Below are 24309 nucleotides of genomic sequence, written 5' to 3'. Positions count from 1 at the left end.
GTAACTCGCTCATCCCTTCGATTCCCCCTGGTTCGCGGAAGTAATTTCTCTATGGAGAATAACATGGGGTCATCTTAAAATCGTCTACTATAAGCGTTGTGGTCCAAAAAGAAACAAGCTGTCTCTGCGTTATTGTCAGGGAGGTGTCTCTGTATCGTTTGCGACAGTCAGTCACTCATATAATGATATGGTCTGCTTCAGTCAGTTGTCAGTATCCATATGAGTGAAACGGCCGGGGTGACAGTTCTTATATGAGGCGATCTAAAATCCCTCCTATGGGGATTATAATGCAAATAAAAAAGTACATGAACCTGTGGATTTGCGCCCTCTACCGATATTGACGTCAGACTTCGGTGCTCTATTGTATAGAGGTATTAGGTACTAGTCCTAGTATGATTGGTATACCTCTTCGCATCCGGTAATAGCGCAGCAGCACAGGTGACCACAGGGCTTGGGGTTGATCATGGTGGGCATGTGTTCCTTGGCCATCAGGTCTGTGAAGAACTTCTTACTGCGCTCCGTCTTCTTCCTGTAGACATTATGTACACACATACTGTACTCTCTCTACGTGACACACTCTATATGGTTGCTGTCGGGGCAGAAACCTCTTATCTCCATATAACGACTTTTTCTGTGTTTTCGTAAATTCGCCAGAGTTAATAATGTGCGTGTGCGTTTGTGTGTGTTCGTGAGGTTGCGCACAGGTGGTGAAAAACAACCATGCTGTTTTCGTGCTCGTACCCGGCCAGCCAGCCAGGCAGGCAGGCAGGCAGGCAGGCAGGTAGCCTGGAACTCACCTATGCTTTCTATGGCATAGGTAGCTCGGGAGAAACTGTGCGCAGCTGCTGGACATGAGACTAATTCATTAGAGCGACAGAGAGAGAGAGAGGAGTGTGTGTGTGTACGGGTGTGCGTGTGTGCGTCAATTTAACAAAGGTACAGACGATCAGAAATCAGCAGAGAGTGATCGACGTTTGCGCTATACTCTATGCCGAATTGAAGTGGACTCAGACCCAGACTTTTGTTTCCTCCCTGGAAATAAAAACGTCTTGGTTTCCGAGGCTAGCAGGCAGGCAGCCACCCACCCACCCACAAACAAACATAGCTCCGTAAGGGAGTGGTTGCACCACTCAAAAAAAAGAAGTAAACAGTGAAAGTAGCAGATCCACAAGCTTGTGGGTCTGCTACTTTGCCGTTTCTGCACCAAGCACGGGTTCCACCCGACAGCAACAGATCTCCGAAACTGTAACTATTCAGGACATTTAAACATAAAAATGTAAAGGATCCAATGTAGATATTATTTAGTCTCAAGCTCTTTTGCTAATACTTTTCATTAGTTAAAAAATGGATAAAAATGGATTACTTTGTCTAACTTACTATTTGTTTCTTATTTTTTGTGAGAACCATGTATAAGGCAGCCCTTTATGGGTTTCTTTCCTCATTCTTTCCCGCATCATGTCATGCTTTAGCTATTGAAAAATAGCAGATCTACAAGTTCAGAGCGCGCCACCGAGTGGCGCGCTACAAGCTTGTAGGTCTGCTATTTTTGAAAAGTCGTTAAAATGTGGCGCAAATCATTGCATATATATTTCAGAGCGAACATTTTTAACTAAAATATTTGCTTCTGGGGGGGGGGGGTCCCTGAAACTACATATTTTGAGATGTCCTTGACATGAAAAAGGTTGAGCACCACAGACATAGAAACATGGGTTTTTCAGGACACACCAATGGACCGGATTTTGAAGCCTTTTTTTTTAATCGACCTCAGTCCAAAATGGGTTAATGATGTTACGTTTTTGTACAGTTTTTATTGTGCGAATAAATAAAACTAAAACTCAGGCTCTTCCTGTACCTCTCTGCGTTGAGGGACATGAGCTTGGCCACGTTGTAGCAGACCCTGGCCTCCAGAACGATGCAGTTCTCATACGCCTGTCTGTGGAAACACACAAAAATCAATCCGTTCTTAGTTTTACCAACACACACGTACACTGCACTCTCGCACACTCCAACATCATAAGTCACACACACACGATCTACACAACCAGAAAACCAACACTCGGTGCCGGCACTGCCCCGCGTTGTGCACCTGTGAGCTTGTAGATCTGCTATTTATGGTGTGTGATACCGGCATGCAACTAAATGTAAGTAAGGCATAAATCTAACCCTATAACCACTGAACCTAACCTCTAAACGTCAATCTACAAGCTCACAACGTCAACAATGTAGCTTGGCCAGTTGAACAATTTAAAATGTTTTTCAAAATAGTAAAACGTGGCAAATAAGTTTAGGAATAATAATGATAGGGCCCTCTATGTGTACGCTAGGATTGGTCTGTAAAGATCTCACGTGGGCGTATAAGGATCATTCCTGGGCTGAAATGTAAGCTGGTTTCTACGTTGCATTGATAAATGAGATGTCTTCTACTTCTCAAATCCCACAATACTTGTGGTGGACATTTGGTGAGTACAGCAAGCATACACGCACGCACGCCACGCACGCACGCACGCACGCACGCACGCACGCACTTTTCCATTTGGACAGAAGTGAACATGTGGGAGCTTGCTCAGCGAGACTCACTCAAAGTGTTGTTTGATGTGACTCTCCTCGGCGTACTTGGAGATGCCATTGATGAACAGCGTGCGTTTCACCTGGTGGAGAGAGGAGGTTACCACATGTGAACTCTGGTAGATGACGATGACACACTCGTTAAAACCCATTCTGACCTGAGATCAGATTCATACGAGGTTTCCACTGGACACACACTGGTCTGATGGACCCATTCTGACCTGAGATCAGATTCTAAAAATGTCAGTCGTTCTTCGATTTAAAAGAAAATTGCAGACCTACAAGCTCGTAGCGCGCCACTCGGTGGTGCGCTATGAGCTTGTAGATCTGCTATGTTTCAATAGCTAAAGCACAACATGATGCTAACACCAAAATGTTTCTGCCCGACAGCGACAACATCCCGGCCTGTCCTAAGATAAGAAGTAGTCGGGTGACTTAGTGAAATCATCTAGCTTGGGGACCCCCTGAAAACTCAACCCCTGGGGGTCCACTTTGAGAACCACTCAACATGTGTGTGTGTGTACAATATAAGAGAGAGAGAGAGAGAGAGAGAGAGACTGGCCACAATAGGCCAGTCCAAATAGGGAAAGCTGACAAAGAAAGCCTATAACTTGATGCGGTATATGAACCGCAGGTGTCTGCCCTACAACACCTGAGAGGCAGAATGTCATTTACCTGAAGAAATGTTTAAATATAAGTCTTATATATATTTCTCTCCCCCGACACGGTCGAGGCAGATGGCCGCCCGCCCTAGAGTCGGGTTCTGCTTGACATTTCTTCCTAAGGGGGGGAGTTTTTCATTACCACTGTCACAAAATGGCTTGCTCTGGGTGGAAAGGAAACTTGTTTACAGCCAGGCCCTGCTCATAGAACATTTCATGGTAGGGGTTTCAATGCCTTGTCCAAGGGCACTTCAGCGGTGGTAATTTTAACGTGCCGGTCCGGGGATATGAACTAGCGACCTTCCGATATCAAGACCGCTCCGCAAACCGTTCGGCCACCGCTGCCCCAAGGTGGATCTCTGTCGGTCCATGTAAAGTGTCTCGAGACAACTTGTTGTGATTTGACACTTTAATAAAAATTGAATTAAATGATATAGCCTTATATAGCTTTGGTTTTAAGCCTTTGTGGTGATAGGAAAAGAGGACTTCTTTACTTTTCTCTCATTTATAAGAATGATGCTGACAAATTGTCTAGAATCCTATTAAAAATAACTATGTTACAGTCACACAGAACCACTGGATACCCGTTCTAACCGATTTGTTTCGATGATTTGCTGCATTTCATTTATCATTTATGTCATTTGTTTATCTCGTGGCTTAACCGATTTGATTTGTTCTTCTTAAGTTTGCATTTATCTAATTCTAGCTGATTTAATTTGTTTTGTATAAGCTCGGCCGTATCGTTAGAAATGAGGGTCCTCCCTCTATCAACAGAACACCAGACCCCCTTTTGGTGTTTTAACTAAGCATTATGTTATACTTTAGCTATTGAAAAATAGCAGATCTACAAGCTCATAGCGCGCCACCGAGTGGCGCGCTACGAGCTTGTAGGTCTGCTATTTTTGAAAAATCATGAACATGTGGTGCAAAGCTTTGAATATAATACTCTTTCAAAGCGAACGTTTTTAACTCAAATCTTTGCTTCTGGGGAGGTGGTCCCTGAAACAACACATTTTCAGATGGGGGGGGGGGGGGGGGTCAGCGGCCAATTTCATATATTTTTGGGGGTCCTTGACATGAAATATTGAGAACCACTGATATAGAAAAATGAGGTTTTTCAGAAGAAAAAAAACATTTCAAAAAATATATTTCTTTTAAATTTCGACGTCAGGCCTAAATGGGTGAAACTACTGTAGTTGGGTTCTCCTATCAACAGAACAGTGGATGGATGTTGTCCTATCCACACTTTTCCTGGGCTGTGTGTGCTCCAGTTCCTGTCGATTTCATTGGATATCATTGGTCATCTGACCAGTTTCATTGGCTTTCATTGGATCAAATCGACAGGAACTGGAGCACACACAGCCCAGGAAAGGGGTGGATACTCCTGAGCAGACCAAATGAAACAGAAAGGTGAATGATTTATTTCATAGCTCCTGACCAGGTCGTCTTCCTTGTAGTGCATCTTGGAGGTGTGTCGTCTCATGCTGTAGACGGTCAGCAGCAGGTACATGAAGGCGAACGTCGTGTGCAGCCACAGCAGGTTGGTCCTGAAAGGGTGAACAAAAACAACAACAACAACAAATTATGTTACTTTAAACCCATTCTGACCTGAGATCAGATTCATACGAGGTTTCCACTGGACACACACTGGTCTGATTATTAGACCCGATTAACGCTCTATACCATTATTGTAATGAGCATAAAGTGAAGTGAATATCCATATTAGGGTGAAGTGCAGGTCCTTTATTTATTTAATTCCTCCCCACACATTTCTGTGTCGCCGCTGCTGTCGCAAACCTACTGGCTCACCTACCAGCGAGGCTCCCAAAACCCGGGAGGACGCACTGTCTGTCGCCCCTTTGGTTAATGAGCATGGAGGTATATTAGGGACTATGTGTTATTGGTTAGGTTGCTCTATTATAACACTAGTGTTTCCCGAGAGTGGGACTTTATGTAATGTATGCCCTGGGAGGGTTTTATAAGTTAAAATAAAAGTGCTTGAGTGCAAGACGTTGTTGCCTGGATTATTCTGCATACAGGTCCAAATACTGAGGTGTTCCTGACAGACAGACAGACAGACAGGTGCCACCCTGGCCCACATATGAGTACATGCAGCGAGTTTACTTCCAGGTGATACACGACGACTCACCCAGACTTGAGGTTGGCTATCGTGGTTCGTCCAAAGCTGTAGGCGTTGTTTTCTGGAGGGGAAGAGAGTGGAGAATGTTAACATTATTAGCCAGGACGCACAGACACCATGCACGCACGCACGTAAAGCACGCACGTACGCACGCACGCACGCACAGAGCTCGATGAGGGTACCAGCTGTCTACAGCAGAGGATCCGTCTGTTGATCCGTCACCGCAAAAATAGACCAATCACAGCTTGTGCCACTACACGTGTCTGACATCACAAAAACATTACAAAAAAAGAAAAAAAGCCTAGGTGAACCGACAGTGAAACTCGTTTAAAGTGACAGTAGCACATATAAGCACAGGAAAACACAAGCTGTCATACTGTAGTACACTGCTTCTCAACCCTTTTGGAGCTCTTGGACCATTACTGTATAGCAAATTCTGAAACAATCTGGACTGGACTGGACTATGCTGGAGTTGGGAAAGACGTGCTGTGATTGGTCAGTAGTCATTTTGAGTGGCAGTTGGGGCAAACGCTCTTCCCAAAACATGATTTATGATTCTGTGCTTAGATTCCGGACATAACTCGGATGGTGCCGAGTCGACTGAATCGAACTTTCTACAAGTACGGCAGCACACACGCACACGCACACGCACGCACACGCACACGCACACACGCACACACACACACACACACAACGCATCGGGAGTCTCATTGCTCCAGATGAGCAGGTTGGTGCCGTGCATGGTTTCCTCCGCCATCAGTTTATGAATGTGTGTGTGAATGTGAATGGGTGAATGAAATGCACAATCTATGTAAAGCACATTGGACAAAGTCACTATAATATATGCACCTTTACCATTTACTGGAAGCTGACCAGTAAAATCACTGATATACTGACACTGTTGTACTGAGAGCTGACCACTGACCAGTACAACCACACAGTCTTCTACGGGTGTACTGGGAGCTGACCAGTAACCACACAGTCTTCTACTGTTGTACTGGGAGCTGACCAGTAACCACACAGTCTTCTACAGGTGTACTGGGAGCTGACCAGTAACCACACAGTCTTCTACGGGTGTACTGGGAGCTGACCAATACAACCACACAGTCTTCTACGGTTGTACTGGGAGCTGACCAGTACAACCACACAGTCTTCTACTGTTGTACTGGGAGCTGACCAGTAAAACCATCTTCTACTGTTGTACTGGGAGCTGACCAGTAAAACCATCTTCTACTGTTGTACTGGGAGCTGACCAATACAACCACACAGTCTTCTACTGTTGTACTGGGAGCTGACCAGTACAACCACACAGTCTTCTACTGTTGTACTGGGAGCTGACCAGTACAACCACACAGTCTTCTACTGTTGTACTGGGAGCTGACCAGTACAACCATCCTCTACTGTTGTACTGGGAGCTGACCAGTACAACCATCCTCTACTGTTGTACTGGGAGCTGACCAGTACAATCACACAGTCTTCTACTGTTGTCGTGGGAGCTGACCAGTACAATCACACAGTCTTCTACTGTTGTACTGGGAGCTGACCAGTACAACCATCCTCTACTGTTGTACTGGGAGCTGACCAGTACAACCCAACTTCTACTGTTGTACTGGGAGCTGACCAGTACAACCATCCTCTACTGTTGTACTGGGAGCTGACCAGTACAACCCATCTTCTACTGTTGTACTGGGAGCTGACCAGTACAACCATCCTCTACTGTTGTACTGGGAGCTGACCAGTACAACCCAACTTCTACTGTTGTACTGGGAGCTGACCAGTACAACCCATCTTCTACTGTTGTACTGGGAGCTGACCAGTACAACCCAACTTCTACTGTTGTACTGGGAGCTGACCAGTACAACCCATCTTCTACTGTTGTACTGGGAGCTGACCAGTACAACCATCTTCTACTGTTGTACTGGGAGCTGACCAGTACAACCCATCTTCTACTGTTGTACTGGGAGCTGACCAATACAACCACACAGTCTTCTACTGTTGTACTGGGAGCTGACCAGTACAACCCATCTTCTACTGTTGTACTGGTGTCACTGGTTCAAGTGCCTTGCTCAGGGACAACCAACTTATAGTGCCAGTGCAGGGAATGGAACCGGCAGTCTATAGGAGTTCTCCAGGGTGACTTTAATGTGGAGCAGCTGTCAGCTGACACCACACATCTACATCTACACACACATCTACCCGTATCCTCACCTAGCTTCCACTGTTTCGCTTAGAAGAAGGGGAAAAAGTACATTATTATTATTAATAATAACAACCACTTAAGCCCTATTTAAAATAGAGTGAAAATAGCTATTTTCAATACAGAAATGTCTGTAGAATAGCAGTACTGGGGGTTTTAGTACTTTGTCTACCCACTGCACGACAACCAATCTACAGCTAGACCGGTCTAAACCAGTCTAGACCCGTCATGTTACCTGATTTCGACGGAGGTCCTGTCGGTTCCCGCCATAGGAATCCGTCTATCGTGATAATTCTGACTATAAAAAAATAACAAATAAAACCACATATTCACATGTCTGCATATATACTAATTAGTCTGTGTACAGGACACAGCGTCCTTCTCTTCCAATGTGGAGAAGCTAACAGCAGCTAGCATGTTTGGTACACCTGCTTCAGATGTGATGACGGTAGGGTTGCCACCCGTCCCTTAAAATACAGAATTTGAGAATTAAATGATGCGTCCCTTATTGAACCAATAAGGAATGCAGTTTGTTCCTTATTTTCCTAAATAGCCCCTACACGTCAACACTGAATTTAACAATAATGAACAAAACAAAACACAGGAAATATTAAAGTCAGCACAATTGTTCTAGCGGGAGGCACACACTACCTAAAGTAGCTTAAACCAGTGGTTCCCAAAGTGAGGTCCGGGGACCCCCAGGGGTCCTTGAGGGAGTTCCAGGGGGTCCCCAGCTAAATTATAGTTTGGAACCAAATGGACCCTTATGGGTCTGTAACTCTGAGAGTGTACAAATGGAACCAAATGGACCATCAGAGTTAAATTAACATTGATTTTACAATATGAATTGGGGGTCCCAGAGATAGAAATGCCATTAAATTAAACGTATTGCTTCAACGTATTGCTTCAACGTATTGCTTCAACTTAATGCTTCAACGTATTGCTTCAACGTATTGCTTCAACGTATTGCTTCAACTTATTGCTTCAACGTATTGCTTCAACGTATTGCTTCAACGTATTGCTTCAACGTATTGCTTCAACGTATTGCTTCAACGTATTGCTTCAACTTATTGCTTCAACGTATTGCTTCAACGTATTGCTTCATGTATTGCTTCAACTTATTGCTTCAACTTATTGCTTCAACTTATTGCTTCAACTTATTGCCGGCCTTGCCGCACACGCCTGCGCCGCAAGGCCGCAGCAGGCGTAAAGAGTGTCCCTTATTTCAAGATCTCAAAGGTGGCAACCCTAGATGACGGTGTGCAGAACCGCCGTTTAGGCTGACATCGAAATGAAGAAAAAAAAGCCTTCTAAATCATGACAGTTTTCTGAAATAACTATGTTTCTATACCAGTGGTGCTCAATATTTCATGTCAAGGACCCCAAAAAGTATATGTAGGCCTAATAGGCCGCCGAACCCCTTCTGAAAATATGTAGTTCCAGGGACCCCCCCCCCCCCCCCCAGAAGCAAAGATTTGAGCTAAAAACGTTCGCTCTGAAAGAATATATATTCAAATATTTGCTCCACATTTTCACGATTTCTCAAAAAAAAAATAGCAGATCTACAAGCTCATATAGCGCAGCACCGAGTGCCACGCTATGAGCTTGTAGATCTGCCATTTATAACACTACTTCTTAAACTCTATTCTTATCTTCTGCTGTTTGTATCCATTCTTTGTCACCTTGCAACTGCAACAACCCACTTTCCTCCAAGGATCATTTCAAATGCAATCTAAAATGAACAACATAGTGGGAGTTTTTGTCTTCTACAACTATTTGGCTCCATCAGTGTGCATACAGTAATGTCAGTATACGGCATTACAAGAACTGTCACCTCCTCTGATCTCTTCTGATCCGAGGTTGGCATCTGGAGCCGGAGCAACCGGATCCGACATTTGAGTAACCAGAAATAGTTCCATCACATTTAAATCACACTGTCGGAGTGGTTACGTGGACTTGTGTGGAATAGCAAGACGTGAGACTGCTGCCGATACAATTGCAACACTAGTGGTTCTCAAACTTTTGTTGTTTCTAGGACCACCATAACTCAGAGCCCCCTTTTTCCACCGGTTGGTTCCCAATGGGAACCGCTTCAGTTCTTTTTGGTTTTTAGTCCATGAGCCAGAGCTCCAAAATTGGTGGGCAAACTATACCCTATATTAAATTGTTTATAGGATCAATACAAGTAAATGAATACATGATAACCCTTCCACAGTAGTACCTTTTTCATATTTTTGATTATTTTGCATATTTTCCTACATAATGCCTCATTTGCATATTTAAAAATGTAAAATTAGTAATACAATAAATCATTGTCTTCTCAATTGGGGAAGTTTCATGGTGATAACAATCTAATATAGGTATGGTTTTGCCCAGGCACTCAATTCATAATTAACGTTTCAATTTTGGAGCTCTGGCTCATGGACTAAAAACCAAAAAGAACTGAATCGGTTCCCACTGGGAACCAACCGGTGGAAAAGGGGTCTCAGAGTTACAGACCTGTAAAGGCCTATAAGTAACCCAGAGGGTCCCTGGTCCTCACTTTGAGAACCAGCACGATACTATATATATATGCAATATACTATGTATGGCATTATATATATGCAATATACTATGTATTGGATTAGAATGAACCTCACTGTCACACCTCATCCCATATGGAATTTTATGACACATTTCACAGAGTATACATTGAATACAACTGACACTATACAGTCCTTCCTGTTCATACATATTTGTACATTATTCGAACAAAAAAACGAAACAAAACCAAAATAAACATAAGGCCGTTTTACATGTAAATGGCCCTCCTCCTCATTGACCAGGCCTTTTTCAAGGAATGAGGCAAATGAAAAGGTGTACTTTTGAAACAGGCACTTCAGTCCTCCAACCATACAAATTTATGGTTTGGGTATATCTTATTAAAAAGTCTCTCCCTAATTGAGTTGTAGAATGGACAATAAAAAAACAAAATGCATTTCATTTTCGATTTCCTTTAGATCACACAAGTAAAAGTCCGGAATTCAAAATATATTTGAGTAAAAGTACAAACGTTATTTGCATCGAAATGCACTTCAAGCACCAAACGTAGAAAGTACTCACTAGAAAGTCTCATTTCAGGTTTTCAAAGGCATACAGATGTGTTGAAAATAGCAGATCTATACAAGCTCACAATGCGTTGCAGATCGGCTATTTTCAAATGGCCGAAATGTATATAGGGCTGAAGTGTTTATACGCTTATAAGGCAGTTTAGAGACCAGGATTACTGCATGTTTTATGTGAGGGTACCTACCCTATAGGGGACACGGGGAGAACATGCAAACTCCACACAGAAAGGCCCTTTCGCCAACCCCCGCCTTGGGTATATGGGCACTGATGACGCGGAGGAGGAAACACGCCGCCAGCGCCCACAGCACCCCGAGCGGGAATCGAACCCAGGCGTCACAGCACTATACCAACTGTGCCACCGTGTCCCGGGCTGACGTGTTCAATGTATGTTTTGTAATAGTAATCAAAGGAACTAGTGTAGGCTCGGGCATCGTTTGCTACTTGGCTATCGGGTCATGACTCTTTATAGTCGACTGGTTAACGTACGTGCCATTGGAATGGGGAACCCGGGTTCGCCTCCCGGCCGAGGCTACATTGGTGGCAGCGGTGTGTTTGGGTAACCTCTACAAGTATGTTCCCAGGCGGCACAGACCTTAACCTGGGTATAGTCGACAGCCCAAAACAGTCTCCCTCCCTGGGGCGGAGGTCCCCCCAGTCAGTCGAGCCTGCAGGCTCCTGGCTGGCGTGCGTGGACGCGCTTCCAGTTGGGGGGGGGGGCGGGGGGGGGGGGGACTGTAGGCTATACGGTGCTGCGTTGCTACTTGGCTAGTACTAAGTTATTTTCCACCACTGGTGAGGGAGGTGCCATATTATTCTCTTACCCAGCAGGTCTCCAGAGAAGTTGACTGGCAGGACGATCCCCACGGAGAGCACGCCCACCACAACCAGAAGCCCAATGATGTGTCTCTGGAAGGACAGGTAGTGGACGGCGTCTTCTCCACACTTCTCCCTGATCTCCTCGTCCCTGCAGAGAAACAATCTTGGTCGACATTTGCTACAAAATATTAATTTAGAAATCATTACAAACCAATAATGAATACTTACTTTATCCTGAAGATAGCTGTGAGCCAGGAACAGAAGCCCTGTGGAGAAAGATCATCACACTCAATTCAATTCAGTTCAATTCAATGTGGCAATGGGAAACAACATTGTCCCATACCAATGATGTATGATTTAATTTAATAACCTTATAGCCTAAAGAAAGAAAGGAAAAAAAAGAAAAAAAGAAAGAAAACCAAAACATGAAATGGTTGAAAATCAACATGGGCAAAAATTGAACAACGTCAAAGGGAAGTTCCATGAGATATGGGACTACTTTTATTTATATGTCAAAGGATGGTTGCAGTAACAATTTGTATCTGTACATTACATAATATGACATAATCACGAGTGTCAACAACAGAGTGTGGAGGGGTGTTTTGTCCAGGGGTTTTCTTTTTTTTGACTGCTAGTTGTGTTTTGTTTTTTGTTTGTTTTTTCTTGTCTTTTTCTTTTGTGTAAGTCATGTGAATTGTGTATGCTTTATTGAAAAATCATTAAAAAACTTTGATGACAAAAAAAAAACATGGGCAAAATTTTGACATGATGATGACGATTACGCAAAAAAAATATTATGATTATCTCAGATAATGGTGATTAGGCGATTATGTAACTAGAAAAAGTGCCCCCCTCAGGGCACAAGTCTCCACCAGGATAATAGCGTTTGTGATGTTTGGACAAAATGTGTAGGAGTAGGCCTAATATGTGAAAAATAAAACAGATCTGTGTTGAATAGTGTATAACGATTTGCGTGATGTATGGATAAAATCTGTACGAGTAATATAGAGAAATGTTTAGCAAAAATGGCCTCATGATGGCGCTATAACGGGCAAATGTGGAAAAATGCAGGAGTAAGTGCATGGCATTTCCTCCGCCTAGTGGGAATGTGTGTGTGCATAATTTCACGGAAAATGCACGCAATGTTCAAGATTTGAGGCATCTTGTTCAAAATGGACCAAATCCTGCAAACTTTGAAAGGCAATCTTAGCCAAAGGGGATGGAATTAACCCATTCTGACCTGAGATCAGATTCATACGAGGTTTCCACTGGACACACACTGGTCTGATTGACCCATTCTGACCTGAGATCAGATTCTAAAAATGTCAGTCGCTCTTCGATAAAAAAAAAATAGCAGACCTACAAGCTCGTAGCGCGCCACTCGACAGACGGACGCACGGACGTCGGACGGAGTGCAAAACATACTCTCCCCATGCGTTCGGCTATGGTGGAGACAATAATTGTGACAGGCCTAGACTAGTGACAGAGGAGGACGCTTTTGAACATGGTGTGGAGCTCAACGGTGTGTCGACAACACTCGACAACGCTGTCCTCTTGACCCCTGTTCCCCAAAGCCTGCCACAGGCCAGCAGGGTATGAGAGAGACACCACGCTGAGAATTCACACTGACCTCTTAACCACTTAAACTCCCGTCGGTCTTATAAGAGAACCAGACTCTAGTTTGCAACTGCAACTTTTTCCCTGTCAGTGCTGAATCTCTTCGCCAAAAAAAAAAGAAATAGCCGATCTACACGCCAATCTATACCAATGCGTCGCACTTGTGATTTTGTTAGATCTGCAATTGTTTTGGCTAATTATGTACCTAAGACAGTCGAGGATAACAGCTGGGGTTCAAGTGGTTAAGACTCGGAAACAGCACGGAGACACAGAGCACAAAGTGGATTAGCGGGCGACTAGAACCTGCAGGGATTAGCACCTGAGCTAATTGGCCTAGTGTACGCGCCTCCGCCCGGCACTGTCAGTAGTATGACTCAGGAGTGTGTGGGAGCATTCTGAATCGTAACATAGCGGCCTACAGGGCTGTCCTCGACAAAAAGGAAGAAAAAAATATATTTTTTTCTTTTATTTCTACTTCATTACTAAAATAAACCATTGTTGTTTTTAACACATTTAGGCCTGACGTCGAATAAAAATAAACTAATATATATTCAAAGATTTGTGCCGCATTTTCACGATTTTTCAAAAATAGCAGACATACAAGCTCATAGTGCGCCACCGAGTGGCGCACTATGAGCTTGTAGATCTGCTATTTTTCAATAGCTAAAGTATAACACAATGCTTAGTTAAAACACCAAAAAGGGGTTCCCGCCCAAAATGGACTAAACAATAATAAATAAAAACAAAACGTATAGGAAACAAAATAATAAATAAAGGGACCAATAAAAATGTGTCTGCGACTCACAAGTGGAGTCAAATGATCGTTATAGCCTGGCCCAGCCGGTAGGATTTATGGCCGAAAACAGGCGGTGGAAACTTTCATTTTTGAGCCGAATGTGAACGAAAATAAAAAGGATTAGCTCAGAATTGTATTGAAAGGATAGGCCCTTGAAATGCAGCATATAGGGGGGGGTCCCGTACACAGGGAAATACATTACACACAGTACAGTGCAGTTACACAAATAGACAGTGCACAATACAGACTATACAGACACATGTACAGATACAGTTATAGCTTGCTCATCCTCACCCATCCCCCCCCCAACTCTCTCTAGACAAGCAAATTGAGAGTACAGTACAGTGATACTTGAACAGGGGTCGGAAGTAAGTAAACGGCAGTTAGTAGCATGAACAAGTCAACAAAGCCTGGGCGCCGAGGCTAAACCATCCCTTTAAACAGGGACTCGTTTTACCAGTCGTGTTTCGACCTGCCTCCGGTTGTGTGATTGTACTCATTGTATCTCGACAAGGGGGGTGTAAAAACCACTCGTCTATGATGATGTCGTGTTCCTTTTTGATGAATTGAACAATTAGGTGGACCCTCTCGTCAACAAGCGTGACGCTTAAATGGGGTCGTCCACTCACAGTTAACAGTCTTCGTATTGCGGTTTGTGCTTGACATGTACTGTGATTCTGCAAACTGTTAATACATATTTCAATCAATCAATCTCTTGTGATAAATGATGTAGAGTTAGCAGGTCTGTATGAAATACAAAAACCCAACGGAACACACTGAAGAAATTCCTTAACCCATTCTGGGGGGGAACCCATTTTGGTGTTATAGCATCATGTCGTGCTTTAGCTATTTAAAAATAGCAGATCTACAAGCTCATAGCGCGCCACCGAGTGGCGCGCTACGAGCTTGTGGGTCTGCTATTTTTGAAAAATCGAAGAGCGACTGACATATATATAGAAGACATTTTTAGAATCTGATCTCGGGTCAGAATGGAAAACTGTCAGGATGTGGAAGACATTTTTTAGAATCTGATCTCAGGTCAGAATGGGTGCAAATCCGTGTCAAACTGAGTAAGACGTCTCTCTCTGTCCCTTGCCTACATCTCTCTCACACACGCTCTCTACCCCATTTATCTCTCTACCCCCCCCCCCCCCTCTCCCTCCTCTCTCTCTCTCTCTCTCCCTCTGTCTCTCATACACACACACACACACACACACACACACGTGCGTGGACAGTACCCACACACGCCTCCCCTCCCCTCCCCTCCCTACCTCCGGCTCCACCACGCGCTCCCTTGGTCTGACCCAGCAATGCATGGGTTAACATGGGTTTACGAGGAGCTCAGCCAATAGAGGAGCTAAAAGGGGCCTGCCGTGGGCGGGGCAATGCATGGGGAGACGCGTTTGGTCACAAGGTAGGTCAAGGGTTAAACGCATGATGACAAGCCGGTGGAGTTGTAACGTCTGCTGTATAGGCGAGGCAAAAGGATCCCAACGAGGAAGCAACGGCTTATAGAACACCGGTTCCCAAACACTTGCATGGGAAATGCTTAACTCCATTTCTGACCCGAGATCAGATTCATACGTGGTTTCCACTGGACACACACTGGTCTGATGAACCCATTCTGACCTGAGATCAGATTCTAAAAATGTCAGTCGTTCTTCGATTTAAAAAAAAATAGCAGACCTACAAGCTCGTAGCGCGCCACCATTTTCACTAGTTTATTGGGGTCCCGGGGGCAAACCGGTCTATAATTTCTCTTTTGGGTCTTGAGGTTTTAGAACCTTTGGGAACCACTGCCCATTTTGGGCAGGAACCTCTTTTGGTGTTTTAACTAAGCATTATGTTATACTTTAGCTATTGAAAAATAGCAGATCTACAAGCGACAAACGTTTGTTTTATTTCGACGTCAGGCCAAAATGGGTTAAAAGGTGTTCCGATTTCCACTCCTGCTGGTTGCAAAATAATTGACACTGCAATCAAATAAATGGGTGTTTGACTCTACACTTGGTTTTTATTACCGTAGTAAAATGTTCTTAGTTTGTATAGGATTTCTATGTACAGAGTATATCTTTTTTGGATATTATTATAACGTAGAGTTAGACCGATGATCTAGGTTCTTGGTATATGACCCTAGATTCTCTATGCATTTGATGCATTACCTACCGTTTACCTTGCTCACTGCAAGTCGCACTGGATTAAGAGATCTGATATATGCCTAAATTGTAAATAATAAGTAGGTCAAGAGGGGCTTATTGTCGGTATCAGCCAGTCGGGAGTCTGTCCCCGTTATACAATGCGCGCTAGACCCACGCTGAGGTGGAGCGCCACACCTACCACCAGCTCCCACTACTTACTGCACCGTGCTACTCAGTGGCGTGCACAGATAGACACTAGGGGGTGCTAGAGCACCCCCTGCCCTTTTGGCAATTTTGCTCTTAAAAAAAAGTTTTATTTTTTTTCCTTAATTTGTAGTGTGTAGACCATGGTGACATTGATCAAATCTTGATAAAAAAACGCTTCTACTATATTATTTAGGCCCCCACAATCTAAAGCTATGTTTCTATGTCAGTGGTTCTTCGATTAAAATAAATAGCAGACCTACAAGCTCGTAGCGCGCCACTCGGTGGCGCGCTATGAGCTTGTAGATCTGCTATTTTTCAATAGCTAAAGCACCAAAATGGGTTCCCGCCCCAAAATGCGCTGCACAAGGTGCCCTTTTTTCACTTGAGCACCTGCCCCTCTAAATGTCTGTGCACGCCACTGGTGCTGCTCATACGCTGAGTTGGCGGTGGCCGGGATCGAACCCATGACCTCGTGGTCCAAAAGGCGAGAGCTCTACTGACTGAGCTATACCCGGACACAAATAAGCAAGGTAACATTTTCCCTGTTCCACAAAAAAAAAAAAAAAGAAAGAAAAATTAAATAAAAGTGACACATTTGCCGCGATTGTTTTGATCTGCTTCTTGACCACCAGGCACACAGGAGAGGTCTGCCAGGTGAGCGTGTCAGTGTGTGTGTGTGTCAGTGTTGATTTCACAGACCTATCACGGAAAAATGTTCGTCGACTGGCTTTTTTATTTTCACTGACAAAAACGAAATAAACAAACTAAATAATTACGCTCACAACGGTCACATCACACATTGTGAGCTTGTAGATCGGCTAATTTCAGCATGCTAACCCAAGAGTAGAATCAGTCTTCACGATCAATCAACTGTAGATTTAGTCTAGTATAAGCTTATGATATTTAGAGAACAGTGTTGTTTTTGGCAGCATTTTTTTTTATTTTTGTTTTAGTCATAGTCTCTTGAATAGTTTTCATCTAGTTTTAGTCACATTTTAGTCACCCGGAATGTTTTAGTGTTAATGTGTCTAGTTTTAGTCGACTAAATATCATAACATTTTAGTCAACTAAATCTATTTTAGTCGACTAAAATGTGTTTTGGCAGGCCTTGATGCCGTCGTTTCTATTTTCAGCATGCAACCAAGTGTAAAATGACTCATACTGGATCTCTCGTCCACTAACATTTTAGTCTAGTTTTTATTTATTGACGAAATTGTCAGTATATTTAGTCTTATAGTTTTAGTCATCATAGGTTAGTTTTCATTTAGTTTCCATTTAGTTTTCGTCAGTGAAAAAAGGTAGTCGACGAACATTTTTCGTCTTAGTTTTAGTCAACAAAAACAACACTGGTTTGGTCGTGCTTACGTTGTCTCGTTGGTCGAAGTCGACGGAGCTGGAAACCGACGTCAGGCGTTCGTATCGGTCCGGCGTCTCCGAGTGCATGGCCGAGGCGACACTGAGGTAGAGCGAGAGAACACACGAAACGAAGGAAAAAAAACAAGAAACAAGACAGAAAGAAAACCACACAATTCATCAGAAGGAAGGAAAATATATGACAGCCCCAAAGCAGGAAGAAACAGAATATGTTAGGATGTTAGCCTGCATGCGCACACACACACACACACACACACACACACACACGCACACGCACACGCACACACACATACACATACACATACACGCACACACACACACACACACGGTTAAAGAATAATTCTTCTCCAATATCTAAATACATCGAATACACTGGAAAAACTAAATCTTTGGTTGTGGTGATGGTCTATATACCGCCATCAATATGTCACAGGCTTACAGCTTTGTGCATATATATCATCACTGTTGTGTTGGCCCAGAAACCTTGCATCTCCATATTTCATCTTTTTTTCCCATACATTTAAAAAAGAAACAGTTATGAGTAGTGTCTAGTGTTACATACATTAAAGTGGGTATGTAAGTGATACGTTAAAAAGCTAAAGTTCTATATTATGATAGTAATCTTTGCTACAGTGTCGTTTGTTTCCAGCAAACCTCTCTCTAGCTCTTCAATAAAAAAAAACGAAAATAAACGTTCAGATCGGGATACCATATAGTCATCTAATGTGGAGAGAACCTCACAAAGATCATTTTATCAGCTTCAATTTAAAAACATTCACTTTGCGCCACATTTTTACGATTAAAAAATACCTAAAAGACCTACAAGCTCGTAGCGCACCACCGAGTGGCGCGCTACGAGCTTGTATGATCTGCTATTTTTCAATAGCTAAATTATAACGTAATGTTTAAAACACCAAAAGGGGTTCCCGCCCAAAATGGGTTAACCCGAGTCATGTCTCTCTCCTGATTGGATGAAATTGGTATCCTTTGCTGAACATGCATTTTCCGTTTACTAAAGAGCTGTAGAGACCGGGAGACTACTGTTAGTACTGACCAAACAATCTAGTCTAGAGCAAAGATTTTTACAAAATAATGTCACGTAATACATCACTAATACCACATTAGTAGCATTTACTATTATATTAATTCCAAGGATGCTAAGCACGAAACACATTCAACAATCAAGAAGCATAATCTAAGAGCTATACATTATAAGGAATGATAGCGGGATATTGTCTCTATAGATCTTATAACATTGAGCGGGATAGACTTTAAAGGTTGGGCAATTAATCAAACCTATATTCGAAACTGACATTTCGAACCGGCAATAACTGAATTCATCTATAGCTTAAAAAAGGGCTTATTTTCTATCAATTACACAACCCCATGAAGCCTGGAAGTTTTTTGTTTTGTTCTTTTGCATTCCAAACATGTGATATCTGAGTCACTCAGTCAGTAGGAGTCACTCAGTAAAAGACTGGAGAGAAACTCCGCTTACAAAAACAAAACAAATGGGGTGTGTAGGCTAAGTGATAGAGTGACATTTTTGCGGTGAACTACTCCCTTGAAGTAAAATGTCTTGCATATCAACAAATCGAATCAGACAGATAAATAGATAGATAAATAACATGACAATAATAATAATTGAATCGACTAAATTCATTAGTCTGATTAAACATTTAAGCTCTGTGTTATACTTTGTTCTGCAATGGTGGAACACGCGGAAACATTTACAAGCTCACAATGTCGTTGTATCGTGACCGAGGCTCATGTTTGAAATGATGACGGCATTGATGTCTGTGGTGGTGATGGCACCCTGGTTATGATCATAATCTGATTCTATATGGTTGGATTATGAGATTAGATTAGCCCTGAGACAATTAGGACACTTATCCCACCACATCTACTGCATGTCCCCGATCCAAAGCTGCTTAATTAGCAATAACTGCTGCTAAACTAAGAGAAGTCACTCAAACTGAAAATGAATATACTTTTTAAACACATTTTCAGACGCGGGGGCCCAAATTCATATCAATTTGAGGGGTCTGTGACATGAAAATACCACTGCAATACTGCAGTGTAAAAGTGTGGGTCTCAGCACATCAATAACGTTACTCTTTTACCTTCTTTTTTACTAACACTAACCCAGAACATCGGGATGAACCTGTGTAGTTTATGGCTGCTCCAACAGTAGTGGCAACATTCAGTATAGTGTCAACATGTCAAAATATCTACCGCGGCCGGTGGCTGAGACCAGAGCCATATAGCAATGGTTGAGACAATTTAGACAAAGCAGTGAAAGGTCCTGAAAGATACATACCCAATACCCCAATCTTTCCGTTTTAGGAACACAAGGCTGCTGTACTTTATACCTCATACTTTAAGGCTTAGTATGAGGTATAAAGTACAGCAGCCTTGTGTTCCTGAAACGGAAAGATTGGGTATTGGGTAAGACTGACGTTTTGTATCTTTCAGGACCTTGCACTGCTTTGTCTCAACCATTACTATATGGCTCTGGTCTCAGCCACCGCGGTAGATATTTTGACATTCCGTTTTTTTTGTTTTTTTTTTAATGTTGCTGTTGGAGCAGCCATAAACTACACAGGTTTATCCCGATGTTCTGGGCATAACTTTGTAATGTCAGTGTTAGTAAAAAGCAGGTAAAAGAGTAACGTTTGAGGCAGACTAACATCAGTCACTTTTCCATTCACTGTAGTAGAAGGAGGTGCGGGGAAACCGCAGATATGTCGTCTCCGCCTACGGGAAATACGTAGGCTGCGACCATGAGACCCGTTTCTGAATCGGTCTATACAGAAAAGCTATGCTCAGTTTTATCAGCAGGGGGTTTACAGTAACAAAGTACTTGAGCACCAAGCATAAAGCGATATTTCACGTGCAACAAACGCTTACTTGGCTTTTGTGTGCACCCCAGATAGTTTAAAATTTGCTTGTTTCAGTATTTAGATATTCCGCCAAAGGAATATCAATTTGGGGTCCTTGACCTTGACATGAAAAAGTTTGATGCATCGTTGTGGTGGGGCAGGTGCGGGTGGTCCTTGAGGATTGTAGAAAATACGCTAGTGGTCCAACTGGTCTAAATTAAGTAGCACCAAACTGGGTTCACGTCACAAGTAACACCACTATACCCCGGTTTACCTTCTCACCGTGTCTCGTCTTCGGCTGTGTTAATGTTAATGTAAAAACAAGCAAAACAAACAGGGCAGGGTTAGAGAGCTTGTTATAACACACACACCAGGAGAGACAACCTAGAGAGGCTTTTCCACTGAAGGCACACCAGATCCACTCCACTCGGCGTACTTGTTGTTTCCCACTGCAAACGGTGGCTGTTTGGCCATGATATAGTGATGTGAAATCAACCAGGTGCTCGATGGAGGTGCAATAAAAGTTTAAAAGTAAAGTAGACTGGTAAAGTAAAGTAAATCAGTGCAGGACTGGAATACTGAAGAAAAAGGCATTATACATGTACAACAAATAGCCGATATCCAAGCTCGCAAACGTGTCGATGTAGATGTCGGCTATTTTCACATACTTTAAAATGTTTTTCAAAATAGTAAATAAATAAATAAAAAAGGTTTAAGCATATTAAGGGACTTCAACTGAGGTGATAAAAACTTTTGAAAAAAAAGCCAAGTCAAGTGGAGCTGAGCTTGTATAGCACGCACGCAGTGGAAAAGCCCAACATTAATTTGATAGAACATAGCAAGAGGTTGCTGGTCAAAGAAAAGCATCAAAGGTCACGTGGAACCAATGGACCTTCACCAATGACAGAAGAGCTTCCACCTGCGCAGGCTGGGAAAATGTTAGCACACACGCACACAGACACAGGTGCACTCATTAGCATGTACACATGTGAGTCCACCTGAATGCGTGCGTGCATGGCCCTATACACACACATACACATGCAGCACACATTGGCAGGCGCACACGGGTGGGCACACACACACACACACACACACGCACACACACACGCAAACACACACACGCACACACACACACAACACACACACCCCCTGCAAAAAAGAACGTCTTAACAGAGATAAAAAGTAAGTGTTGAGTGAAATCGCAAGTTAGTGAAAACAAACAGGAGGAGGAAATGAGGAGTCAACCCCCAGGAAGACCAACAACAGGAAATAAACATCAACATACTATTCCTGATTCTCCATGTGGCTGAATCTGTTCTTCATTCTAACAAACACAAAAACAAACAAAACAAAACAAAGGAAAAAAAAAACAGAAGGGTTGACAACAGGGTTGAAATCATAGGCGGCGGGGCGTTCAAAATGAAACAAAAATCATGTCATTGGTTAATCCAGCCCCCGGATATCGGGTGTCAGCTGTTATCTGGGAAAGGGAGAGCTCCGTTAGTCCCACAGGGGGTTTATTCTGTTTCAGCGTCACCCAGCAGATGGCTGCTCAGATGGTCATGATGAGGAGTGGCGTGTGGTTTGGAGTGCAGTTAGGTGCTTGAGTGTCTTGCTCAAGGACACATGTTGTAGACATGGGCGAGCCTGCTTCCCAAATGACCTCACTGACCATTTAGCTACTGTATATGGCAGTGGAGGTCAACTTCTCAGCCCAACGCACACACGCACAATGAAGACTGTCATACCACACAAAACCAACTGTCTGTGTGCGACAGACGGACGGACGGACGTACTTACATACAGACTCACAGGAGTGAAAACATAATCCCTCACCTGGTGGGGATGAATACATTTAAACGTGTGTAATTTCCGTCCGTCATGTCACTAAGTAGTACTATAGCGTTGTCTTTTAAAATACCATGCAAAATGAAATGTCACGCATTTATAATTAACACAGCGCATGAGCGCACGCTTTAAACGTGTCATCATCGGTAAACATCGGTCTAGAAAGGCATAGTCGGTGCCATCGGTTGGAAACCTTGTATGTCCAAAACTGTTGTGTTTTCAAATGAAATAAATATCTGCGTCAATAGATCCATATACAGGCAGTACTACTTGTCAACCAGTAGGTGTCCTACCAGACATCATCAGGGTCTAAAATGACTCAATGGAACCACAACTTTTACTGCACATGTACTGTAACGAGACAGAGAGATAGAGAGACAGACAGCAGCCCTGCCACAGACGTACAGTATCTCATCCCTGTGGAAGGCTACTTCCGTGCACTCTCCTGTCAACGCACACGTATCCATTTGGGGGTCCTTGGCACGAAGGAGTTTGAGAACGACAGCCCTATAGCCATATAGTATTAACCCATTCTGACCTGAGATCAGATTCTAAAAATGTCTATTACATCCTGACAGTTTCATTATTAACCCATTCTGACCTGAGATCAGATTCTAAAAGTGTCTTCGATTTTTCAAAAATAGCAGACCTACAAGCTCGTATCGCACCACTCGGTGGCGCGATATGAGCTTGTAGATCTGCTATTTTTCAATAGCTAAAGCATAACATGATGCTAACACCAACATGGGTTCCCGTTCAGAATGGGTTAAAAGGATAGAGACTGATCTGGCGCGAAGCTCCGCCCCCTCCGCTATTCATGTCAGTTGGAAGTTGCTCAGTGGCGTTTTGGGCGCATTTCCGCATTTGACCTCCAAAATTTGGAGGTCAAATGCGGAAGTGCAACCGAGCGCTCAATGTTAAAGCTCAGCTGCACGGGGGTTTCCTCGTCATGAATCCACGGGTCCGCCTGCAGTCCTTCCTCTTACCACTAGGGCCCAGCGCTTCAACATTGGAGTGCCTAGCTGGCCCCTATTGCCTATAGCGGACTTGATGCGGGCCTAAATCAGTGAGTCTGTAAGGGGGGGGGGGGACGACGACATTGGAATCAGGCCCAGAACGACCGCTTGTTGTAGGGTTTTGGGGGAGTGGTGGTGTGTGGCATGCGACACCATGTAAACACAGCCTGAGAGAAATACCAGAAAGCTGGCCCTAAAACATGCCTCGCCCCAGGGGCAAATAAATTTGTCATCGCCACCAGACAATTCCTAAATGTAAACCTAACCTCATTCCTAAACGTAAACCTCAGTAAAATTATGCCTTATTTCTAACTTATTTCTAACCAGTAAAACGGACAAGAATACAAGAAGCACTGGGGGCAAGTGTGGGGGGGGAAAAAACGGGGCAAGCGTGTTTTGTGGCGAGCCTTCCGGTTAACTGTGAGAGTACATCCCTGGGTAAATACTACATAATACAAGTAAGACGCGCAAACGCGGGAAGCGAACGCAGCTCGTCTGTGTGTGGTTGTGTGTGTGTGTGTGTGTGCTACAGCTGCGCCCTGTGTGTGTGTGTGTGTGTGTGTGTGTGTGCTACAGCTGCGCCCTCTGGTGGCGGGCGGGTGGTGTAACAGCGGGACAGACACACAGACAGACACACACACACACACACACACAGACATTCAGCCCTTGCTGTCATAGTAAGTGGCTCACTGCGTTCGCAACCAACACCTCAGAGTATACTGTGTTCAGTTCAACACTGTGTACACAGAGATTATAAGACCCTGAGGCCCGTTCTAAAATGGCTTCTAAAGAGTTTTCTGAAAAACATTATGTTGCTATATACATCAGTTGTTCTCAAATTGTTTCGTGTCGAGGACCCCTATAAAATGATATGTATTTGGCCGCCGACCACCATCTAAAAAATATTTAGTTCCAGGGACAAAGATTTGAGTTAAAATTGTTC

At 43.5% G+C, this 24309-nt stretch overlaps 1 protein-coding gene across 1 annotated transcript in view; it reads right to left on the bottom strand.

The window, feature by feature from the left end:
- LOC310858286 (CSC1-like protein 2) overlaps positions 1–24309 on the bottom strand; it is a gene marked incomplete at its 3' end in the record, with an annotated part of 73063 nt that overhangs the window by 17550 nt on the left and 31204 nt on the right. The window contains exons 4-12 of the mRNA XM_083764392.1: positions 21788–21826; positions 17612–17702; positions 11717–11754; positions 11494–11636; positions 5377–5428; positions 4666–4774; positions 2578–2648; positions 1853–1933; positions 406–529 (exon numbers count right to left, since the gene is read on the bottom strand). Coding sequence (XP_083620518.1) covers positions 406–529; positions 1853–1933; positions 2578–2648; positions 4666–4774; positions 5377–5428; positions 11494–11636; positions 11717–11754; positions 17612–17702; positions 21788–21826 — 748 coding nt within the window. The remainder of the gene's footprint in view (positions 1–405; positions 530–1852; positions 1934–2577; positions 2649–4665; positions 4775–5376; positions 5429–11493; positions 11637–11716; positions 11755–17611; positions 17703–21787; positions 21827–24309) is intronic.

The sequence above is a fragment of the Protomyctophum parallelum genome, assembly GCF_964188405.1.
Source record: "Protomyctophum parallelum genome assembly, chromosome: 5".
Classification (NCBI taxonomy): domain Eukaryota; kingdom Metazoa; phylum Chordata; class Actinopteri; order Myctophiformes; family Myctophidae; genus Protomyctophum; species Protomyctophum parallelum.
The sequence above is the reverse complement of the archived record's forward strand: the minus strand, read 5'-3'. Positions and strand labels throughout refer to the sequence as shown.